This window comes from Anarhichas minor, unplaced genomic scaffold (genome assembly GCF_050575085.1).
Source record: "Anarhichas minor isolate MPS153535 unplaced genomic scaffold, ASM5057508v1 ptg000045l, whole genome shotgun sequence".
Classification (NCBI taxonomy): domain Eukaryota; kingdom Metazoa; phylum Chordata; class Actinopteri; order Perciformes; family Anarhichadidae; genus Anarhichas; species Anarhichas minor.
The window spans coordinates 3,824,854-3,842,890 of record NW_027466491.1 but is presented as its reverse complement, the minus strand read 5'-3'; the positions used below and the strand labels follow the sequence as shown (position 1 = coordinate 3,842,890).

The window sequence follows — 18,037 nt, the reverse complement described above, 5'->3', positions numbered from 1 at the left end:
GCAGGAAAATAATTCCAGGTTTTCGTCTCTCTATTTGCTTCTTGGTGATTAGGAGTTACTAGGAGTTTGAGGAGTGCTACTTGGCTCTGCTACCTCTGACAGGTTCACCAGGAAACACACAAAAACAGTCAACTGAATGTGGAGGGAGGGATACAAGAAGAAGCAGAAGAGGGCTGGGATGAGAACTCGCTGGGAATGATTCGTCTGTCAGAGCTGAGGAGGAAGAGCTTGACCCGCCTCCTGTTCAACGCCAGGTTCAATGTTCAGTGTGACGTCTACACGATCCTGTCAGAGGAAGGTTCCTCTGGTACCCAGTGGTGCTGGGCTGGTTGATGCCAGCAACCCGACATCATAAATGAAAGGAAAGCCTGTACCTCTCTGCTTCAGTGTCCGATACACTATTAGTGTGACTATGGTTACTGTGCATGGGAGTTTTTTTGTCATGTCTCAACAAAACAACACTATGTCAAACTCATGGCCTTGTGGCGGGAAACCATAGCGTGTTTAGAAGACGTTGCCTAGCAATCCCTCTCTGATTTTCCATCACTGTACAACTAATCTGATACAAGCAGAGCAGGAAGCTCTGGTTGACTGCAGCAACCGCAGTGAATTCTCATGAGTCTGTGTGGGTGAGAGACAGAGAGCATGGACTTCATCGCCATGGGATAATAATGTACTCTAAACACATTTTCCATTCATTTCTACACATTAGTTACATTTAAATTTGAACAATTGAGGTCCAAAACAAGTTAGCAACTAGCCAGTGAACATCAAATCTTTGTTAGTCCCACAGTGTCCACACAGACTGTTCACCTGCATTCAACCAAAGCCTGCTCGATCGTTGCATACAGATGATATACCTTTATTAGTGTTATTTTGTTTCCATTATGGTTTTAGTGTACAGTAACAATCTCTAACACTCTTGGCTGAACTTGTCACGCAAAAAAACTCCAAAAAAACCACACAACAAATCACGGAACTGAATCCTCGATCAAACATTTGAAGTTTCTTTTAATGGGTGTAACAAAAACCTCGACACGTTTGTGGAAAAAAATGTGCTTCAATAAGATTTGATGAGTAACATATGCGAAGGAAATTATAAAACTTTGGAGAACATGTGTAAACAATAATTTAAATAAATACAACATTGGACCAGATCAACTCATACCGTGTAAAAAAATAAGCTTCATGAACTCAACTTTCACCACTCGGATTCAAACATTGTAAACAGGTGCAAAGACAGAAGATTTAGGTGAAACGTAAATTAAGACCAAAAAGCAAACGTACGCTGTGGTTACACAACAAGAGGCCTGGCGTATATTTCTTTCTTTGTGCGTGTGCTTTGAGTCACTCACTATAGTTCAAGTACAAAATAAATAAATACTAGCAAAAACAGCATTTTCTTTGACTCCCACTACATCAAGATCAGAAATTACTTTTTGTCCCTGTGAGCCCTGAGCTTCCTGGTTTTAGTTTCATGGCTCTATTGTAAATAATACAAAGACACTCTGGAGGAGGGACGCGGACACACACACACACAGACACAGACACAGACACTACAGCCTGTGTGTATGAAGAATGTTAAAGTATTTGAAGTACATACAGAGGCAAACGTCATCCGTAAACAACTGCACACCACAGCTCTGAATGTTAACAGTTCCTGCTCGAGTGTCCTTGTTTTTTCCCTTCTGGATGCTCCTCAGTCACTCTGCAGCTGCTGTGTCCTCGTGATTTGACTCTACGATGACGGACAGTTTCAGGTCTCTAGATCTGACAAAGTACATTTCAGACATAAAGTTTTGATTATGACTCACAAGCAATGACATTTTGAGAAACACAGTTATTTGTTTTCTTGTTGAGAATTAGATAAGAAGATCAGGTTTTTGTGTTGACTATGTAGCTAGAGCCAGCAGCCAGTTGTCTTATCTTATAATGCGGATTCTTACCTACGCCATCAGCTGTATCGTCGGCCAGGGGGTCAGAGTTCATTACATACTTGCTGCCAAATATCTGCACCAACTGGTCAAAGAACTTGCATTCCTGTTTCTCTCCTCTGGAAACAGAATTTCATGGATTGTTATAAGGAGACAGCAAGTTTCTTCCACAAATGAATGTGTACAACTGCAGTGGATCAAATGTTATGAGGTTCGAAATATGCTTAAACCGTATCAAGAATGTAGAGGTTTAGACCTGCAGCCTGATCCAACCACATCCCCCCCCCAGCATTGAACAGCGGGTACTTACTTTCTGCCTTCTAGGAAGTGTCGGAAATTGGCCCTCAGCCTCTTTATTCTGGTCTGACACTGTTCAGGAGTGCGCAGGTAGCCCTGGCTCGCCATGACCTCGGAGATCTGGATGAAGATGTGTTTGTTCTTTGTGCAGCCTTTCAAGGTCTCCTGGATCTCCTCGCTCCCCCATATGTCCAGGAGGACCTCGGTCTCCCCGTCGCTCCAGGCCAGCTTCGAACTGTCCGCCACCCACTGGGTCCCTGAGGTTACTAACAGAGTGGATGTCTCAGAATTAACAAAAACAATCTGTACAGTTTATAGAAAACAATTACAATAATGAGAAAAGTATACACTTATAGATCTACCATATACCTTAACATGAGAAACAGGCTGTCATGACTTCTGTAATAACTGTATTATAGTCAGTTTGATGGTTTTATTTTGAAAGGTCTCACCTTTCTTTTGGGTGCAGTCGTCTGGCTCATCTGGGACTGACGTGTCTGGGACCAAGTCGTCCATTTTCAGCTCCCTCCCGAAGATTTCATTCATCTCGTTGAAGAATTTATATTCCTCCCTGAATCCAAAGTGAAACAAAACTGGCAGTTAGCTTGTGATTAGCTGGCAACGCCAATGCTAACCAAATCCCAAACATTTTTCCAAGACATTTAAACAACACTGAGCAAATTTTAACAATGAAAGTTGGTCAAATTCAAATACTTGTGGTCAAAACAAAACATATTTTAAAACTGCTTTTATAGTTTGTTTTAAATCAATGGAAACTACTGATACAAAGGAAAAGCTGCATGCATGTATGTATGCATGAATGTATGCATGCATGTATGCATGTATGTATGTATGTATGCATGTATGTATGTATGCATGCATGCATGTATGTATGTATGCATGTATGCATGAATGTATGCATGCATGAATGTATGCATGCATGTATGTATGCATGTATGCATGTATGTATGTGTGTATGCATGTATGCATGCATGTATGTATGTATGTATGTATGCATGTATGTATGTATGTATGTATGTATGTATGCATGTATGGCTCTGTACAGAAACTGTACAAACCAACAAAACCAATAATATAAAGAAAATGATTCATAGTTTTTGTCATCACTGACTTTTCATGGAGGAAGCCATGTTTAAGGCGTTTGATGCGAGTGTAGCACTGCTCCGAGGTCCTTATGAATCCTCCGTCACTCATCTTCTCAGAGATGTACTCAAACACGTGGCGGTTCTTCAGGCAGCCCTTCAGGGTGAGCTGCACGTTGTCTTCACCCCAGACCTCCAGCAGGGTGCGTGTCTCCTGGTCGGACCAGGGCATCTTTCTGCTCTGGTCAGCCAGGAGGTGGCTGGATGAGGGCTGCTCGTCTAAGTGGAGGAACCACAGATTTATTGTTGTGCTTGGATCTTTGAAAGGAAAAATGACGCTGTATACAATTGCAGAACTGGTGTGGTGACACAAATTGATTGATCATAGTTGAACCTACACATGTCAGGATCCGTTTCCATCAGGGGATCCAAGGAGGCGTCAGCGGCAGCACTCTCCACTTCAGGACACACAGAGTTATCACCAAGCACCGGAGCCAGGAGGTGGAAGTATCGGAACACAGTGGGCCGTCCTCCATTTCTGACAAACGTAAATAAAATGCAAGCTGTGAAACAGCCTGCTTGCGTGGGGGATGGTGGTCTTCATTTTTACGAGGCCATTTTATTTTACCTCCAGCTGTTGCAGTAACGCCTGTAACTCTTCTTCAACCTTTTGATCCGGGAGTGGCACTGCTCCGTCGTCCTTGGGTATCCCGTGGCGGCCATTTTCTCCGATATGTCGGTGAATATGTGCCCGTTGCGGACGCACGTTTTCAGGCTGTGCTGCACGTCGTCTGCAGCCCACACTTCGACGAGAGCGAACGTCTCCTGCTCCGTCCACGCTGTGTTCACATCTGCACCTATTCCAGGTTGATGCAGCCGTTAGAAAGTACTGCTGTGTGAATGAATGAATGAATGAATGAATGAATGAATGAAGACGACTGTACCTGGGTCCTGGTCTGCTTGCTCGTCTTTTTCATCATAATCATCAATAGAAACCGCCTCCTGACCGAGTATTTGTTCCAGCTGGTGGTAGAATCTGTAATCTACTCTTCTTCCAGATCTAGACGGCATGACAAGACGTAAATACGAACCATTAGAGTCATACTGGATTATACGTGCAAACAGATATAACAGGCAAACTGAAAGTTTTGATCTCACTTCATCCTGTCGTAGCACTGCCGAAAGTTGTTCCTCAGTGACTTGACCTTCCAGCGGCACTGCTCTGAGGTCTTCGAGTAGCCGAGGTTGCGCATCCTCTGCGAAATGTCGGCGTAAATGTGTCCGTTGTGGATGAAACCCCTCAGCGCACTCTGAACGTCTTCGTCGCCCCAGATCTCGATCAGCACCAGGGTCTCCTCATCGGACCACGAGCCACTCGCCGGTTTCTCCGTTGACGTGCCGATTTCTCCATCTTACAGCAGAACACACAGCACTTGTCACTCTCTTGTATCGGTTTTGGTACGAATGCACACAGTGTAATCGTGCGTAATGCTGCCCTACTATTCACCGCATGAACTTGATGAAGGAATATTGTATTTTACCCGTTTCAGGCACCGATTCACCGTTGGAGTCTTCCGATATTTCGATGGAGTCTGTTACCACAGTGGAGGATGTTGACGGCTGCTTGTCCAGGATTTGTTCCAGCAGATCATAGAATTTAAAGTCGACTCTGTCGGTCCCCGATGAGCTACAGGCAGTAGAGACAGCTGTATTAACACACAGATGTCCTGCCAACAGCACAGCGTACAAAAGGTTCGGGTGCTGCTTTTACTTCAGGTTGTCCTGACAATGCCGGTAGTTGGCTTTCAGGCGCTTGATCCGGGTGTGGCACTGCCCCGCACTGCGGGAGTAGCCGTTGGCGGTGAGTTTCTCCGATACTTCGGTGAAAATGTGACCGTTGTGTGGGTAGCGTTTCATGCTCTGCTGGACCTAAATGTGGGGGAAATTCTTAGCAAAATGTGGCAATATACAAGAAATATATACTTAAAAATGACAATCAAACGGATGAGGATAGCTTGCACATAGAGGCTCTATTTAAGGACTGGATATATATCGCTCTCATTTTTTCTCATTGCTCTACCTGTGGGTCTCCCCAGATCTCTAGAAGGATGACGGTCTCTTTGTCCGACCAGGGGACTTTCTTCCTGTCCTCCTGAACGCCCACAGCAGACTCTGATGTGACACAGATAGAAAATTAAACACTTTAAGGAATAACTTCATTGAGTTAATTCCCCCCCATCATCCCATCATCTATCATGACTTCACTACTACTAGTGTTGATGTTACATTTGACCATTTTGTTTTGTACTAGCCACACTGCTCGATAGCTGTATTTTTGTTGAATATGCCATGATGCTGTTTGACGAAGTTTTGAACGATAAAGATTAATTTGAGTATACTGTGCATGCCATTAAAGTTCCATTGAATCATTAAAAGTGATCATTATAATGGTGTTATAATCTTGTTGTAACTAAACAATAAGTAAATAAATGAGACATTGAGAACAGAACTGTTTTGTATTCTATTCATATTTCTAATGTAGTCCCGCTGTCAGTAGAGGACATTAGGGTTTACCGATATCCTGATGGGAAAAAGGCGGTGAGTCGTTGTCTTCAGGCTCTCCTGGTAGTTCCTCCAGCTGCGGCACTGAAGGGAAGTCCTTCACTAAAAAGCTTCCCAGTTCATTGTAAAACTTGCACTCCACTTGCTCCTGTCCCTTCATGCTGCATCGAGAGATAAGATGTATACTGTGAATCGACAAGTACCACAAACTTCTCCTTTCATTCCTCTTTGCTGTAAGTATACATACTTGTTTTGGTAGCATTGCCTGAAATTTGATTTCAGCCTTTTCAGCCTCGTTTGGCACTGCTCTGGCGTTCGGGAGAAGCCCTGGGCGGCCATCTTGTTGGATAAGATGGAGAAAATGTGTAACGTCCTGTGCATTCCTCTCCTCTCCTGCTGCATCTTTTCTTCCCCCCACATGTTGATGAGGGCCAACGACTCAAAGTCTGTCCACGGGACGCTTCTAGTTCCTGAAACGAAAACATGAATCACATTGTTTGTCAGTATAATCTGTGAAACAGTCCTTTTACTGTGACATGTCATTTTAACACAACCCTGTGTTATGTTTATTATTTTTGTGCTTTGGGAAGCTTATGGAGTACTTTGGCACATTAGGCCATTTAAGGACAAAAATAACAAATAACTAAATTGGGAGCCGGGTGAGGGGACAAATTCTCTAAAAAAAAGATTTTCGGAATTAACTACGAGTTCATTTTCTTATTTTTATCTCAGAGAATATCCAAGTTTTTTCCTCCTAAATTTACAATTTATATATATATTTTTTTATATTAGCCCCCTCCCTAGGCCTTGTATTATTATTTATTTAGTTTGACCTACAATTGCCCCCCCCCCCCAATAAAAGTGAAATTGTACCGATTTCCAGTCGGCTCGTATGGCCAAGAAACTGCAATTCCTCATCGCCGTCTTGTGACTCATCTTCATCGATGACCTCTTCAACATCATAGGTGACCTCTGGAACAGCCGAGGGCGCCGAGGAGCCGAGTACCCGCTTCAGCTGCTCGTAAAACTTATACTCCAGTTTGGAGTTCCTTCTGGTGTTGGAAAAGGGAAAAAAGGCAACGGGGGCATTTTGCTGTTTTACAAATTACAGCTGTGACATTTTCGGAGGGAAATAAAGTTATCTGATAAACTGCAACGATCAGACAGAAAGACGAGCGGCGAGGAAGGAGGACAGGTCATTTAACACCTACTTGTTGTTCTTGCGGAAGCATTTCTTCAGTCGCTTGATCCTGGTCTGGCACTGTTCCACCGTTCTCACGTAGCCTCTCTCTGCCATCTTCTGAGCGATCTGCGTAAATATGTGACGGTTTTTCAAGCAGCCCTTTAAAGCCCGCTGCACCGAGTCCTTCCCCCAGATGTCGAGCAGATTGAGTGTCTCCTCGTCCGACCAGGGAACTTTCGTGTCCGTCACAACCGGGAGGGAACCTTCCTGAGAGTCTAAAATAAAACGAGCAGAGTTAGTCAAAGGACTACGTTTAGATTGATCTGACTGATAGCATCCACTGATCCATCAAAAAAAAAAAAAGAGCACAAACCTGTATATTCTCCCCATATTGAGATGAGAGGAGATTCACCTGAATTCTCATCATCCACTGACGAATCCCTGTAAAGGTGGAAAAACACAAAAGGATCAAATTGACAGATTGACATACACACTTTCTCACTAAAGTCATTGGGACGTCATTGTCTAGCTACAATGAATATCTGTGCCAAATTTCATGGCAATCCATGAAATGGTTGATGAGATATTTCAATCTAGATCAAAGCTGGTGGACTGACACTGTCGTCCTTAGAGCCATGCCGCTGATATGGATGAAAAGGGAATGGAACCCCGAGTGATGAAAATAAAACAGAAGTGATTACTGCCCACAGAACCATTTAAACACAACGTTTCTGGTAATCTTACAGGAAAGCTGTCGCCTCCGCAGGCTGTTTTTTGGGAATGTCCACGCCTCCGCTCAGCTTCCTCTTCCTGAGAACCCGCCCTCCTCTCAAGCTGTGGCTGTTGTCACTGGCTGCTGAATCCTTGTTCGCAGTCTCGTTCGACGTAGTGAGGTCTATGGTTTCATCGCGGGGTTGTGCGCTAACTGAGTCTTTCCCGTCTCTAACCTGCAGCTGCCAGCTGCCCGAGTCTCTCGTCTCCTCCAGCCTTTGTCTCACGGTCTCGGAGCTCCTCCTGATCGCCCTCTCCAGGCTGCTTGTGTCGAAGAGAGCGTCGAGCTGTCCTTTGTGCTCTGGAGGGTTTGAATCTTTGGAAGCAGGTGTGCATGAGGCGGTGGCGTTTGTGACAGGTTTGGTCCCAGGAGGCAGAGACAGGGAGGAGAGGATGCAGTCATCCATCGGTAAAAATCTAGATTCTACAATTAAGAAGAAATAAGCTTGGTTCAATCATTATTTAACTGACAAGAAAAACTCTCAATTCTATCAAAATACAAAGAGGAAAATTAGTGGTTGCTCCAAGTGCATCTTCGCTGTCTCTTCCAACCTTTTGTAAGTAATGCTTTCATAAATTTGGTCTTCTAATCTGCGATTATATCCCTTTCTGTTTCAGTGTTGACCGTACAGTTACAGCACACAACCCGGGGGGCACACAGTACCTTTCTCTGCAAAATGGCCGAGGTTTCTGTGATGTTCAAGTACACCCTTCATGTCCTCTGGCGGGAAAAAGGATTGTAGACATTCGTCTAGGAATGACGGAGTGTCTCCAAGCCAAGCTGCCAGCTGAGAAGAGAGATCAAGTTCCTACCTTTAGTAATCCTGCACTCATTATCTTTTATTTGTACTGCCAAATGACTCACGGTGAGTTCAAATAAAAAACAAATCGGTATCACGAGGGGCTGTGTATTTCCCCTGCAGTCCCCTGGGACACTGTGTTGCACCTGTATCCAGTTAACCCTCCTCTATATCTGTCTCTGGGTCAGTGGTGCAGACAGATGAGCCGCTGCACTGAGCCTGTGTGCCACAGTCAGTCTAAGAATAATGCCAGAGCCATTTCCTGGTGACACACTTCTCTTGTGTTGCATTTTGGTGTATTGTAGTGGAGGAGTAAAAGGCGGGAGGCAAAACAAGTAGTGCAGACCTCCCACAGGGCCTGGCATTCTCCCCTGGTAGCCTCACATCAACACTGCAGAGGGCAGGTAACAAAATAGGGATATAACAGAGGCCGAGATACGACCCCGTTACATAAGCGTGAATGTCAGCAGCAGCGTGGCTGCAGAAAGAAGCAATAGAGTAAGGTCGTAGGGCCACTAGTGTCCATTTTCAGTCTAAATGTAGACAGTATATTTCATGCAAAGTGTATCAGACATGTTGGTGACATTCAAACAAATAAATAACACACACGATTAAGATCACAGACGACTTCTGCAATTATTACAAATTCCTAGAGGTCCTCAGGTAATATTAGTCCCATGCCAACAGGGCTTAAGACCAACCAAGACTGGTTTAAGAAAAGTGTAACACAAATAATTCAAGGTAGATTATTATCATTATGTAATTTATGTAATGTGGCACCTGTGTGAAGTCTGGAACTGGCAGCAGCTCCTCCAGTCTTGATATGAACTCCCACACCAGCATCTCAAGTGCGGCGTTGTACTTTGGCCCAAAATACGCAGGGAATATTTCCTGCAAATGAGAAAGAGAGGCAGACAGATTAAGAGAGAGTGAGAGACAGATACATTTAGTTAGTGGACAGTGGACAGGACAATGTGGAATTACGATCAGGAAAAATGAAAGAAAAACAACGCAATAAGGAGTGAGTGTTGTCTCACTTGGAAAAAATATTTTCTTTCCGAGGGATCCTCCAGTAATGAATGAACCAACTCCACAAAGTTCACCTCCGATTCCTCCACCTGGTTTATGGTTACCTGTTACACACACACACACACACACACACATGCTCAAATCAAGGGTACGGATGACAAACGCCATTTGAGCTGACTTTTATGACTCAATACAAATTCTAGAAAACAACTGTTCCCACCCGTCGTGAGACTCGATCGGTCATAACCGAGTAAACTTCCACACCGGAAAAAGAAAAACCGCTGTGTGTGTTTGCCAGCGACAGTTTACTTACATGGTGATCCTTGGCAGTGCTGACGGGAGCTTTAATTCTGTCCAGATGTGGCTGAATGGTCTGCAGGTCCACTGGGAGCTCCCCTCGACACATCTCTAGAACCAGCTGGATGTGCACACACACACACATAAACAATAGTCCTGGTTCATAAAGCTCCTGGTGTAACACCGGACCTGTTGCTACTCTGCCCACCTGATTTAGTATACGAAATAAATACACATATAAGTGAGATACTATCCTCACGTCACTCATCGTCTACTTAAAAAGCTTGTTTATACATTTTGAAACCTGGCTTTGACCTGAGACAACTAACTAGAATAAGTACACGCGTCACCTCAGTGTGGTTGAATTATATATTACTGACCCTGGCCCTGAGTCCCAGGATGAGCTGAGCCCTCTGACTGTAGCTCATCAGCTCTGGGACCAGTTCCGTCACCATGGTAACAAACTCCTCCAGCATCCCATAGTGGTCCACGAGTCCCTGCTGCACTACTTGCCACACTGCGGCTGACAACAGCTGCAAGGGTGGGGCGAGGAGGCGTAGATAGTGGACTGGAAGATCATTACCTGAGGTGGAGAAGGAGGAGGAGAGAAAAGTGTAAAAATAAACATGTATCAACATTTCATGTAACTGGCAATTAAAGTTGTTTTGATGCAGCCTGTTACTACCTAAAGAGGATTAATGCGCATCCACAAGCAACAGTTTCACATTACCCACAACCCGATAGAAACCCAGAGCAGGAGTAAACAGCTCAAGGCAGGTAACCAAATAACCAGGTAACATGAAACACCTGCACACGTCTCTGCTTTTGTTTTATGGTTCATATTCCTTATTAAGAGGTCTTTAATAAGGTTGGGCAATATGATGATTGAAAATACGACTTTTAGAGCTTTTCAATATAACTTTTGCATCCGTGTGACAAAGGGCTTTTATCAGGCACACGCAAAAAAACAGACGTCACAAAATATAATTGGCATATACTGTAGTCTTAGATTTTATCTGGACTCCTACTTGTGAAAGGTAAATAATTCAATGCCACATACTAAAACTAAATATGTATTTCAATGGTTCACATATAAAGGCTGATGGCTACATAATGTCGCTTCTCTAAAGTGCAGTACGGGATTATTATGCTGCGGCAAAAGGAAACAGTTCCATGAATATCATCTGCTGTAGTATAAACACAGCAGCTGCTCAAACATTGACCTGCTGGACTTCAGGCTGTCTGGTAGGAGACAGGCTGATGTGTTTGTTTTTCTACCCACTAAGCTGAATTTTGTTGTTTAGACCAGGACTAGTGATCCAAAGCCCACTTCAGAAATGTCACTTACTACACTACATATAATTCAACAAGCAATCTGTGTCAACAACGACGCATTACACACTATGCGTGAGTAAATAAGATGTATTGTGGCAATATGACATGACAAGTGCTGCTCTCAGGTGCACCGACAACAGCATCCATCAAACTCACAACAAACTCGCATCTTGTTGAATGCTGGAACTATACAACCGAGCAGGAGATTGGATTTCTGAAATAGGACTCTAATGACATTCAGATCGATGTTAAAAGCAAACTATGCCGGCAGATCGATGAGCATCTGATGTGAGTGATGGAAGTGAATCAGCGCTGGAGATGCCACCGTAATAATCTCATTGTGGTTCAGGTAGACACGCTGCAGGAAACATGTCACAGAACATGAGCACTTCATTTAAGGTCACTGTGAACTCACTGGTAACACGAGAGATCGCGGGGATCGTTATGAAACGTGATTTTTCACGACACGCACCTCGACTGGTTCCACTTTCAGTTCCCCGGTTTATTTCCATTTAGCAGCTGACAAGAAGGAAGAAAAACAACCCGAGCCGATGTCTCCCCCCTCCGGGTTGTAGCGATGAGGAAAAAAAAAAATATATCACAACAGCTAATAAATGAATTCTGCTAATTTATGATGAGTAAAACATCCACGAGCGATCGCCAACCCGCAGAAACGCGATCGCAGTTTTGCAGGAAGCATTGAGAGGCTCCTGGTTTTTTTCAAATCTCGCTTCAGGAGGAGATACAGAACAAAGGGTTCTGGTCTCATCCGCCTCAGTCCAGATCACGGCAAGCCCTCTTTCCTGGTTGGCTGACGAAGACCGGATCAACTAGGACGTTCAGATAGTCAGACTAGAGGGCGCCATTGTCTCTCCATTTAGCAAAGGTCTGAGGTGGACGTTTCCTGTTAGAGAAGTATGCAATCGTTTACTGAAGTAAGGGTAGCAATACCAACATTTAATAGCACTGCATTACATGCGAAGGTGCTGCAAGATCAAAACACTTAAGTTTAGTTCATTAATTAAATGTACTTAATCACTTTCCACCACTGTATGTATATATGTTTGCTGTATGCATCTTTTAATTATTTTCTTATGAATTTACTTTTTAGACCCTTTTGTGACACAAATGTAATTCACATTAATCTTACGCTACTTGCCAGGCAATTAATTGCTCTTCATTATCTTCAAATCAGCAAAATGAGATGTCAACTTCTCACTGACCTCTTATTTTGAAAACAAGGAACCGGAAGTGCTAGCTAACGAGTTTTTGTTGTTGCCTAAAACGTTAGCTAGAGTAGTAGACTATCCTCAAAGCATAACGTTAGGTTAATGAAGTCTAATGGAATGAAACGTACAGGTTTACTTACAAGCTCTCAACTAAATAAATAACCTGCTATAACGGTTAGCAAAGCTAAACTAGCTTACGCGCTCCTGAAATGGAAAAAAGTCCTGGTCTGTAGCTTAGCTATAGCTACTGAGTAGCGTTATGAGTATAGCTAACGAATGTTAACACTACTTATTTGAGACCATTTAGTAACGTTATGCGGTTCTTAGTAGTTATGCTTGGCCGCGGTAGAGCTCGATTTGGTCGTAATGTAGCGATCAATTCAGAGAGGAGTTGGGGTTGTTGTAACATTGCTGCTTCCTCGAGTAAACACTGACCCCTGTTGGACAGGAAAACACAGACAACAAGCCCATTAGGCTCATTACCGCCCCCTGCTGCTTCGGAGTGTAGACCAGAAACTACCCATTAATCCCGTCTGCATAATAAAACCACAGAAAATTACACTGCATGCACTACTTGATGAATTAATTATCTTTGTATTAAATTATTTGTCTTCCAGCTGTCCATCATATTTTAATTATAAAGAACATTTCATCTGTATAAAAGTTCTTGTGGTGTGGACAAAAAAATTCAACTGCAAGTTGCCATTTTGATAAAGTAAATTTATGAAACACCAATGGTTCCAGCATCCAGATGTGAGGGTTTGTTGCTTAATTGCTCATTGTAAATGAAATATCTTAATAAATAAATATCAAATTTTTACCTTTGTACTTAAGATTCCATTCAACTTTTTTTTTCTTTTTACAAAATGCACCAAAACACTGGCAACAAGGAAGATCTTGGGTAGATAATGAGAATAAATATGAAACAAAATTCAAATAATAAATCTAATTTATTCTGGTAATGTTGGTGCTGCATTCCTGCCTGAAAACCAGCACCACTGCCTCTAACACAAATGTTATGTTTTCCAGGTGCATTCATCTTCATGTCAGACATTATACTCTCCACGCTTGCATCTAAACAGACTTCAGTGGCATGTGAATATCATGTTGATCAACAAATGAGTGGGGGACATGGCAAACAAGACACTGGGAAATCAAAAGGAAGAAGTCAAGAAATGTCAGAACATAGCCTCTCATTTGGGTAAAGTGATTGCACCTCGGGGGAAGGGGTCCTGTCCATGTAAGAGGGCTTGTAATGTCCTCTCTGCCACAGGTGTGATCATGTGACCTCTTGATGGGGCCGTCTGACACCTAACGGTAACTTGAAGTTAAGTACCTTCAAATTAGCATTCCCTGACCGGGAATCGAACCCGGGCCGCAACAGTGAGAGCGACAAATCCTAGCCACTAGACCATCAGGGACACAGTTGCTCAAAGAATAACTAGGTGAAATTACGTTAATAAACCATCACAGTGTCACATAATGTGGTTGAGAAAAATGACACCAAACTGTAACTTGAAGTTAAGTACCTTCAAATTAGCATTCCCTGACCGGGAATCAAACCCGGGCCGCGGCGGTGAGAGCGCCGAATCCTAGCCACTAGACCATCAGGGACAAACTTGCTCAAAGAATAACTAGGTGAAATTACGTTAATAAACCATCACAGTGTCACATAATGTGGTTGAGAAAAATGACAAATTTCACCAAACTGTAACTTGAAGTTAAGTACCTTCAAATTAGCATTCCCTGACCGGGAATCGAACCCGGGCCGCGGCGGTGAGAGCGCCGAATCCTAGCCACTAGACCATCAGGGACAAACTTGCTCAAAGAATAACCAGGTGAAATTACGTTAATAAACCATCACAGTGTCACATAATGTGGTTGAGAAAAATGACAAATTTCACTTCACCGAACGGTAACTTGAAGTTAAGTACCTTCAAATTAGCATTCCCTGACCGGGAATCGAACCCGGGCCGCGGCGGTGAGAGCGCCGAATCCTAGCCACTAGACCATCAGGGACACACTTGCTCAAAGAATAACTAGGTGAAATTACGTTAATAAACCATCACAGTGTCACATAATGTGGTTGAGAAAAATGACAAATTTCACCAAACTGTAACTTGAAGTTAAGTACCTTCAAATTAGCATTCCATGACCGGGAATCGAACCCGGGCCGCGGCGGTGAGAGCGCCGAATCCTAGCCACTAGACCATCAGGGACAAACTTGCTCAAAGAATAACTAGGTGAAATTACGTTAATAAACCATCACAGTGTCACATAATGTGGTTGAGAAGAATGACAAATTTCACCAAACTGTAACTTGAAGTTAAGTACCTTCAAATTAGCATTCCCTGACCGGGAATCGAACCCAGGCCGCGGCGGTGAGAGCGCCGAATCCTAGCCACTAGACCATCAGGGACAAACTTGCTCAAAGAATAACTAGGTGAAATTACGTTAATAAACCATCACAGTGTCACATAATGTGGTTGAGAAAAATGACAAATTTCACCAAACTGTAACTTGAAGTTAAGTACCTTCAAATTAGCATTCCCTGACCGGGAATCGAACCCGGGCCGCGGCGGTGAGAGCGCCGAATCCTAGCCACTAGACCATCAGGGACAAACTTGCTCAAAGAATAACCAGGTGAAATTACGTTAATAAACCATCACAGTGTCACATAATGTGGTTGAGAAAAATGACAAATTTCACTTCACCGAACGGTAACTTGAAGTTAAGTACCTTCAAATTAGCATTCCCTGACCGGGAATCGAACACGGGCCGCGGCGGTGAGAGCGCCGAATCCTAGCCACTAGACCATCAGGGCCACACTTGCTCAAAGAATAACTAGGTGAAATTACGTTAATAAACCATCACAGTGTCACATAATGTGGTTGAGAAAAATGACAAATTTCACCAAACTGTAACTTGAAGTTAAGTACCTTCAAATTAGCATTCCCTGACCGGGAATCGAACCCGGGCCGCGGCGGTGAGAGCGCCGAATCCTAGCCACTAGACCATCAGGGACACATTTGCTCAAAGAATAACTAGGTGAAATTACGTTAATAAACCATCACAGTGTCACATAATGTGGTTGAGAAAAATGACAAATTTCACCAAACTGTAACTTGAAGTTAAGTACCTTCAAATTAGCATTCCCTGACCGGGAATCGAACCCGGGCCGCGGCGGTGAGAGCGACGAATCCTAGCCACTAGACCATCAGGGACACACTTGCTCAAAGAATAACTAGGTGAAATTACGTTAATAAACCATCACAGTGTCACATAATGTGGTTGAGAAAAATGACAAATTTCACCAAACTGTAACTTGAAGTTAAGTACCTTCAAATTAGCATTCCCTGACCGGGAATCGAACCCGGGCCGCGACGGTGAGAGCGACGAATCCTAGCCACTAGACCATCAGGGACACAGTTGCTCAAAGAATAACTAGGTGAAATTACGTTAATAAACCATCACAGTGTCACATAATGTGGTTGAGAAAAATGACACCAAACTGTAACTTGAAGTTAAGTACCTTCAAATTAGCATTCCCTGACCGGGAATCGAACCCGGGCCGCGGCGGTGAGAGCGCCGAATCCTAGCCACTAGACCATCAGGGACAAACTTGCTCAAAGAATAACCAGGTGAAATTACGTTAATAAACCATCACAGTGTCACATAATGTGGTTGAGAAAAATGACAAATTTCACTTCACCGAACGGTAACTTGAAGTTAAGTACCTTCAAATTAGCATTCCCTGACCGGGAATCGAACCCGGGCCGCGGCGGTGAGAGCGCCGAATCCTAGCCACTAGACCATCAGGGACAAACTTGCTCAAAGAATAACCAGGTGAAATTACGTTAATAAACCATCACAGTGTCACATAATGTGGTTGAGAAAAATGACAAATTTCACCAAACTGTAACTTGAAGTTAAGTACCTTCAAATTAGCATTCCCTGACCGGGAATCGAACCCAGGCCGCGGCGGTGAGAGCGCCGAATCCTAGCCACTAGACCATCAGGGACAAACTTGCTCAAAGAATAACTAGGTGAAATTACGTTAATAAACCATCACAGTGTCACATAATGTGGTTGAGAAAAATGACAAATTTCACCAAACTGTAACTTGAAGTTAAGTACCTTCAAATTAGCATTCCCTGACCGGGAATCGAACCCGGGCCGCGGCGGTGAGAGCGCCGAATCCTAGCCACTAGACCATCAGGGACAAACTTGCTCAAAGAATAACCAGGTGAAATTACGTTAATAAACCATCACAGTGTCACATAATGTGGTTGAGAAAAATGACAAATTTCACTTCACCGAACGGTAACTTGAAGTTAAGTACCTTCAAATTAGCATTCCCTGACCGGGAATCGAACACGGGCCGCGGCGGTGAGAGCGCCGAATCCTAGCCACTAGACCATCAGGGCCACACTTGCTCAAAGAATAACTAGGTGAAATTACGTTAATAAACCATCACAGTGTCACATAATGTGGTTGAGAAAAATGACAAATTTCACCAAACTGTAACTTGAAGTTAAGTACCTTCAAATTAGCATTCCCTGACCGGGAATCGAACCCGGGCCGCGGCGGTGAGAGCGCCGAATCCTAGCCACTAGACCATCAGGGACACATTTGCTCAAAGAATAACTAGGTGAAATTACGTTAATAAACCATCACAGTGTCACATAATGTGGTTGAGAAAAATGACAAATTTCACCAAACTGTAACTTGAAGTTAAGTACCTTCAAATTAGCATTCCCTGACCGGGAATCGAACCCGGGCCGCGGCGGTGAGAGCGACGAATCCTAGCCACTAGACCATCAGGGACACACTTGCTCAAAGAATAACTAGGTGAAATTACGTTAATAAACCATCACAGTGTCACATAATGTGGTTGAGAAAAATGACAAATTTCACCAAACTGTAACTTGAAGTTAAGTACCTTCAAATTAGCATTCCCTGACCGGGAATCGAACCCGGGCCGCGACGGTGAGAGCGACGAATCCTAGCCACTAGACCATCAGGGACACAGTTGCTCAAAGAATAACTAGGTGAAATTACGTTAATAAACCATCACAGTGTCACATAATGTGGTTGAGAAAAATGACACCAAACTGTAACTTGAAGTTAAGTACCTTCAAATTAGCATTCCCTGACCGGGAATCGAACCCGGGCCGCGGCGGTGAGAGCGCCGAATCCTAGCCACTAGACCATCAGGGACAAACTTGCTCAAAGAATAACCAGGTGAAATTACGTTAATAAACCATCACAGTGTCACATAATGTGGTTGAGAAAAATGACAAATTTCACTTCACCGAACGGTAACTTGAAGTTAAGTACCTTCAAATTAGCATTCCCTGACCGGGAATCGAACCCGGGCCGCGGCGGTGAGAGCGCCGAATCCTAGCCACTAGACCATCAGGGACACACTTGCTCAAAGAATAACTAGGTGAAATTACGTTAATAAACCATCACAGTGTCACATAATGTGGTTGAG

At 43.6% G+C, this 18,037-nt stretch overlaps 1 protein-coding gene and 20 non-coding genes across 23 annotated transcripts; all 21 read right to left on the bottom strand.

Annotated features, from left to right (window-relative positions):
* Positions 1-994: 994 nt before the first annotated feature.
* Positions 995-12,965, bottom strand: LOC142971160 (uncharacterized). Of its 3 annotated transcripts, none has more exons than XM_076111796.1 (24): positions 11,727-12,965; positions 10,357-10,559; positions 9,993-10,097; positions 9,688-9,783; positions 9,431-9,541; positions 8,515-8,638; positions 7,824-8,274; positions 7,453-7,520; positions 7,108-7,354; positions 6,770-6,948; positions 6,144-6,366; positions 5,909-6,057; positions 5,415-5,506; positions 5,106-5,263; positions 4,876-5,021; positions 4,493-4,745; positions 4,279-4,394; positions 3,963-4,191; positions 3,733-3,872; positions 3,364-3,613; positions 2,684-2,802; positions 2,245-2,497; positions 1,947-2,053; positions 995-1,770 (listed from the first exon to the last, which is right to left on the bottom strand). In XM_076111796.1, exons 1-24 carry the CDS (start codon positions 11,821-11,823, stop codon positions 1,757-1,759), a joined length of 3,930 nt encoding a protein of 1,309 aa, XP_075967911.1. In that variant the 5' UTR covers positions 11,824-12,965; the 3' UTR covers positions 995-1,756. The 3 variants fall into 3 exon arrangements, with proteins under 3 accessions (XP_075967911.1, XP_075967912.1, XP_075967913.1); XM_076111797.1 differs by having other exon boundaries at positions 3,963-4,185; XM_076111798.1 differs by having other exon boundaries at positions 11,784-12,965.
* Positions 12,966-14,082: 1,117 nt separating this feature from the next.
* On the bottom strand, positions 14,083-14,154 carry trnae-cuc (transfer RNA glutamic acid (anticodon CUC)). The gene has a single exon. It is a non-coding gene; the product is annotated as a tRNA-Glu (tRNA).
* Positions 14,155-14,282: 128 nt separating this feature from the next.
* On the bottom strand, positions 14,283-14,354 carry trnae-cuc (transfer RNA glutamic acid (anticodon CUC)). Its single transcript has one exon. It is a non-coding gene; the product is annotated as a tRNA-Glu (tRNA).
* A 133-nt stretch (positions 14,355-14,487) lies between these two features.
* trnae-cuc (transfer RNA glutamic acid (anticodon CUC)) lies at positions 14,488-14,559 on the bottom strand. The gene has a single exon. It is a non-coding gene; the product is annotated as a tRNA-Glu (tRNA).
* Positions 14,560-14,687: 128 nt separating this feature from the next.
* trnae-cuc (transfer RNA glutamic acid (anticodon CUC)) lies at positions 14,688-14,759 on the bottom strand. Its single transcript has one exon. It is a non-coding gene; the product is annotated as a tRNA-Glu (tRNA).
* A 128-nt stretch (positions 14,760-14,887) lies between these two features.
* On the bottom strand, positions 14,888-14,959 carry trnae-cuc (transfer RNA glutamic acid (anticodon CUC)). Its single transcript has one exon. It is a non-coding gene; the product is annotated as a tRNA-Glu (tRNA).
* Positions 14,960-15,087: 128 nt separating this feature from the next.
* trnae-cuc (transfer RNA glutamic acid (anticodon CUC)) lies at positions 15,088-15,159 on the bottom strand. The gene has a single exon. It is a non-coding gene; the product is annotated as a tRNA-Glu (tRNA).
* Positions 15,160-15,292: 133 nt separating this feature from the next.
* On the bottom strand, positions 15,293-15,364 carry trnae-cuc (transfer RNA glutamic acid (anticodon CUC)). The gene has a single exon. It is a non-coding gene; the product is annotated as a tRNA-Glu (tRNA).
* A 128-nt stretch (positions 15,365-15,492) lies between these two features.
* trnae-cuc (transfer RNA glutamic acid (anticodon CUC)) lies at positions 15,493-15,564 on the bottom strand. The gene has a single exon. It is a non-coding gene; the product is annotated as a tRNA-Glu (tRNA).
* Positions 15,565-15,692: 128 nt separating this feature from the next.
* trnae-cuc (transfer RNA glutamic acid (anticodon CUC)) lies at positions 15,693-15,764 on the bottom strand. Its single transcript has one exon. It is a non-coding gene; the product is annotated as a tRNA-Glu (tRNA).
* A 128-nt stretch (positions 15,765-15,892) lies between these two features.
* On the bottom strand, positions 15,893-15,964 carry trnae-cuc (transfer RNA glutamic acid (anticodon CUC)). The gene has a single exon. It is a non-coding gene; the product is annotated as a tRNA-Glu (tRNA).
* A 121-nt stretch (positions 15,965-16,085) lies between these two features.
* On the bottom strand, positions 16,086-16,157 carry trnae-cuc (transfer RNA glutamic acid (anticodon CUC)). The gene has a single exon. It is a non-coding gene; the product is annotated as a tRNA-Glu (tRNA).
* A 133-nt stretch (positions 16,158-16,290) lies between these two features.
* trnae-cuc (transfer RNA glutamic acid (anticodon CUC)) lies at positions 16,291-16,362 on the bottom strand. The gene has a single exon. It is a non-coding gene; the product is annotated as a tRNA-Glu (tRNA).
* Positions 16,363-16,490: 128 nt separating this feature from the next.
* On the bottom strand, positions 16,491-16,562 carry trnae-cuc (transfer RNA glutamic acid (anticodon CUC)). The gene has a single exon. It is a non-coding gene; the product is annotated as a tRNA-Glu (tRNA).
* A 128-nt stretch (positions 16,563-16,690) lies between these two features.
* Positions 16,691-16,762, bottom strand: trnae-cuc (transfer RNA glutamic acid (anticodon CUC)). Its single transcript has one exon. It is a non-coding gene; the product is annotated as a tRNA-Glu (tRNA).
* A 133-nt stretch (positions 16,763-16,895) lies between these two features.
* Positions 16,896-16,967, bottom strand: trnae-cuc (transfer RNA glutamic acid (anticodon CUC)). The gene has a single exon. It is a non-coding gene; the product is annotated as a tRNA-Glu (tRNA).
* Positions 16,968-17,095: 128 nt separating this feature from the next.
* Positions 17,096-17,167, bottom strand: trnae-cuc (transfer RNA glutamic acid (anticodon CUC)). Its single transcript has one exon. It is a non-coding gene; the product is annotated as a tRNA-Glu (tRNA).
* Positions 17,168-17,295: 128 nt separating this feature from the next.
* On the bottom strand, positions 17,296-17,367 carry trnae-cuc (transfer RNA glutamic acid (anticodon CUC)). Its single transcript has one exon. It is a non-coding gene; the product is annotated as a tRNA-Glu (tRNA).
* A 128-nt stretch (positions 17,368-17,495) lies between these two features.
* Positions 17,496-17,567, bottom strand: trnae-cuc (transfer RNA glutamic acid (anticodon CUC)). Its single transcript has one exon. It is a non-coding gene; the product is annotated as a tRNA-Glu (tRNA).
* Positions 17,568-17,688: 121 nt separating this feature from the next.
* On the bottom strand, positions 17,689-17,760 carry trnae-cuc (transfer RNA glutamic acid (anticodon CUC)). The gene has a single exon. It is a non-coding gene; the product is annotated as a tRNA-Glu (tRNA).
* A 133-nt stretch (positions 17,761-17,893) lies between these two features.
* Positions 17,894-17,965, bottom strand: trnae-cuc (transfer RNA glutamic acid (anticodon CUC)). The gene has a single exon. It is a non-coding gene; the product is annotated as a tRNA-Glu (tRNA).
* Positions 17,966-18,037: the final 72 nt, after the last annotated feature.

Excerpts from the sequence above, each read along its gene's own strand:
- LOC142971160 (XM_076111796.1), bottom strand. The coding sequence starts at position 11,823 with ATGGAAATAAACCGGGGAACTGAAAGTGGAACCAGTCGAGGTGCGTGT. Across the intron at positions 7,355-7,452 it reads AATATGGGGAGAATATACAG|ACTCTCAGGAAGGTTCCCTC; the intron begins GTTTGTGCTCTT and ends GTTTTATTTTAG. Across the intron at positions 5,022-5,105 it reads CATTGTCAGGACAACCTGAA|CTCATCGGGGACCGACAGAG; the intron begins GTAAAAGCAGCA and ends TACTGCCTGTAG.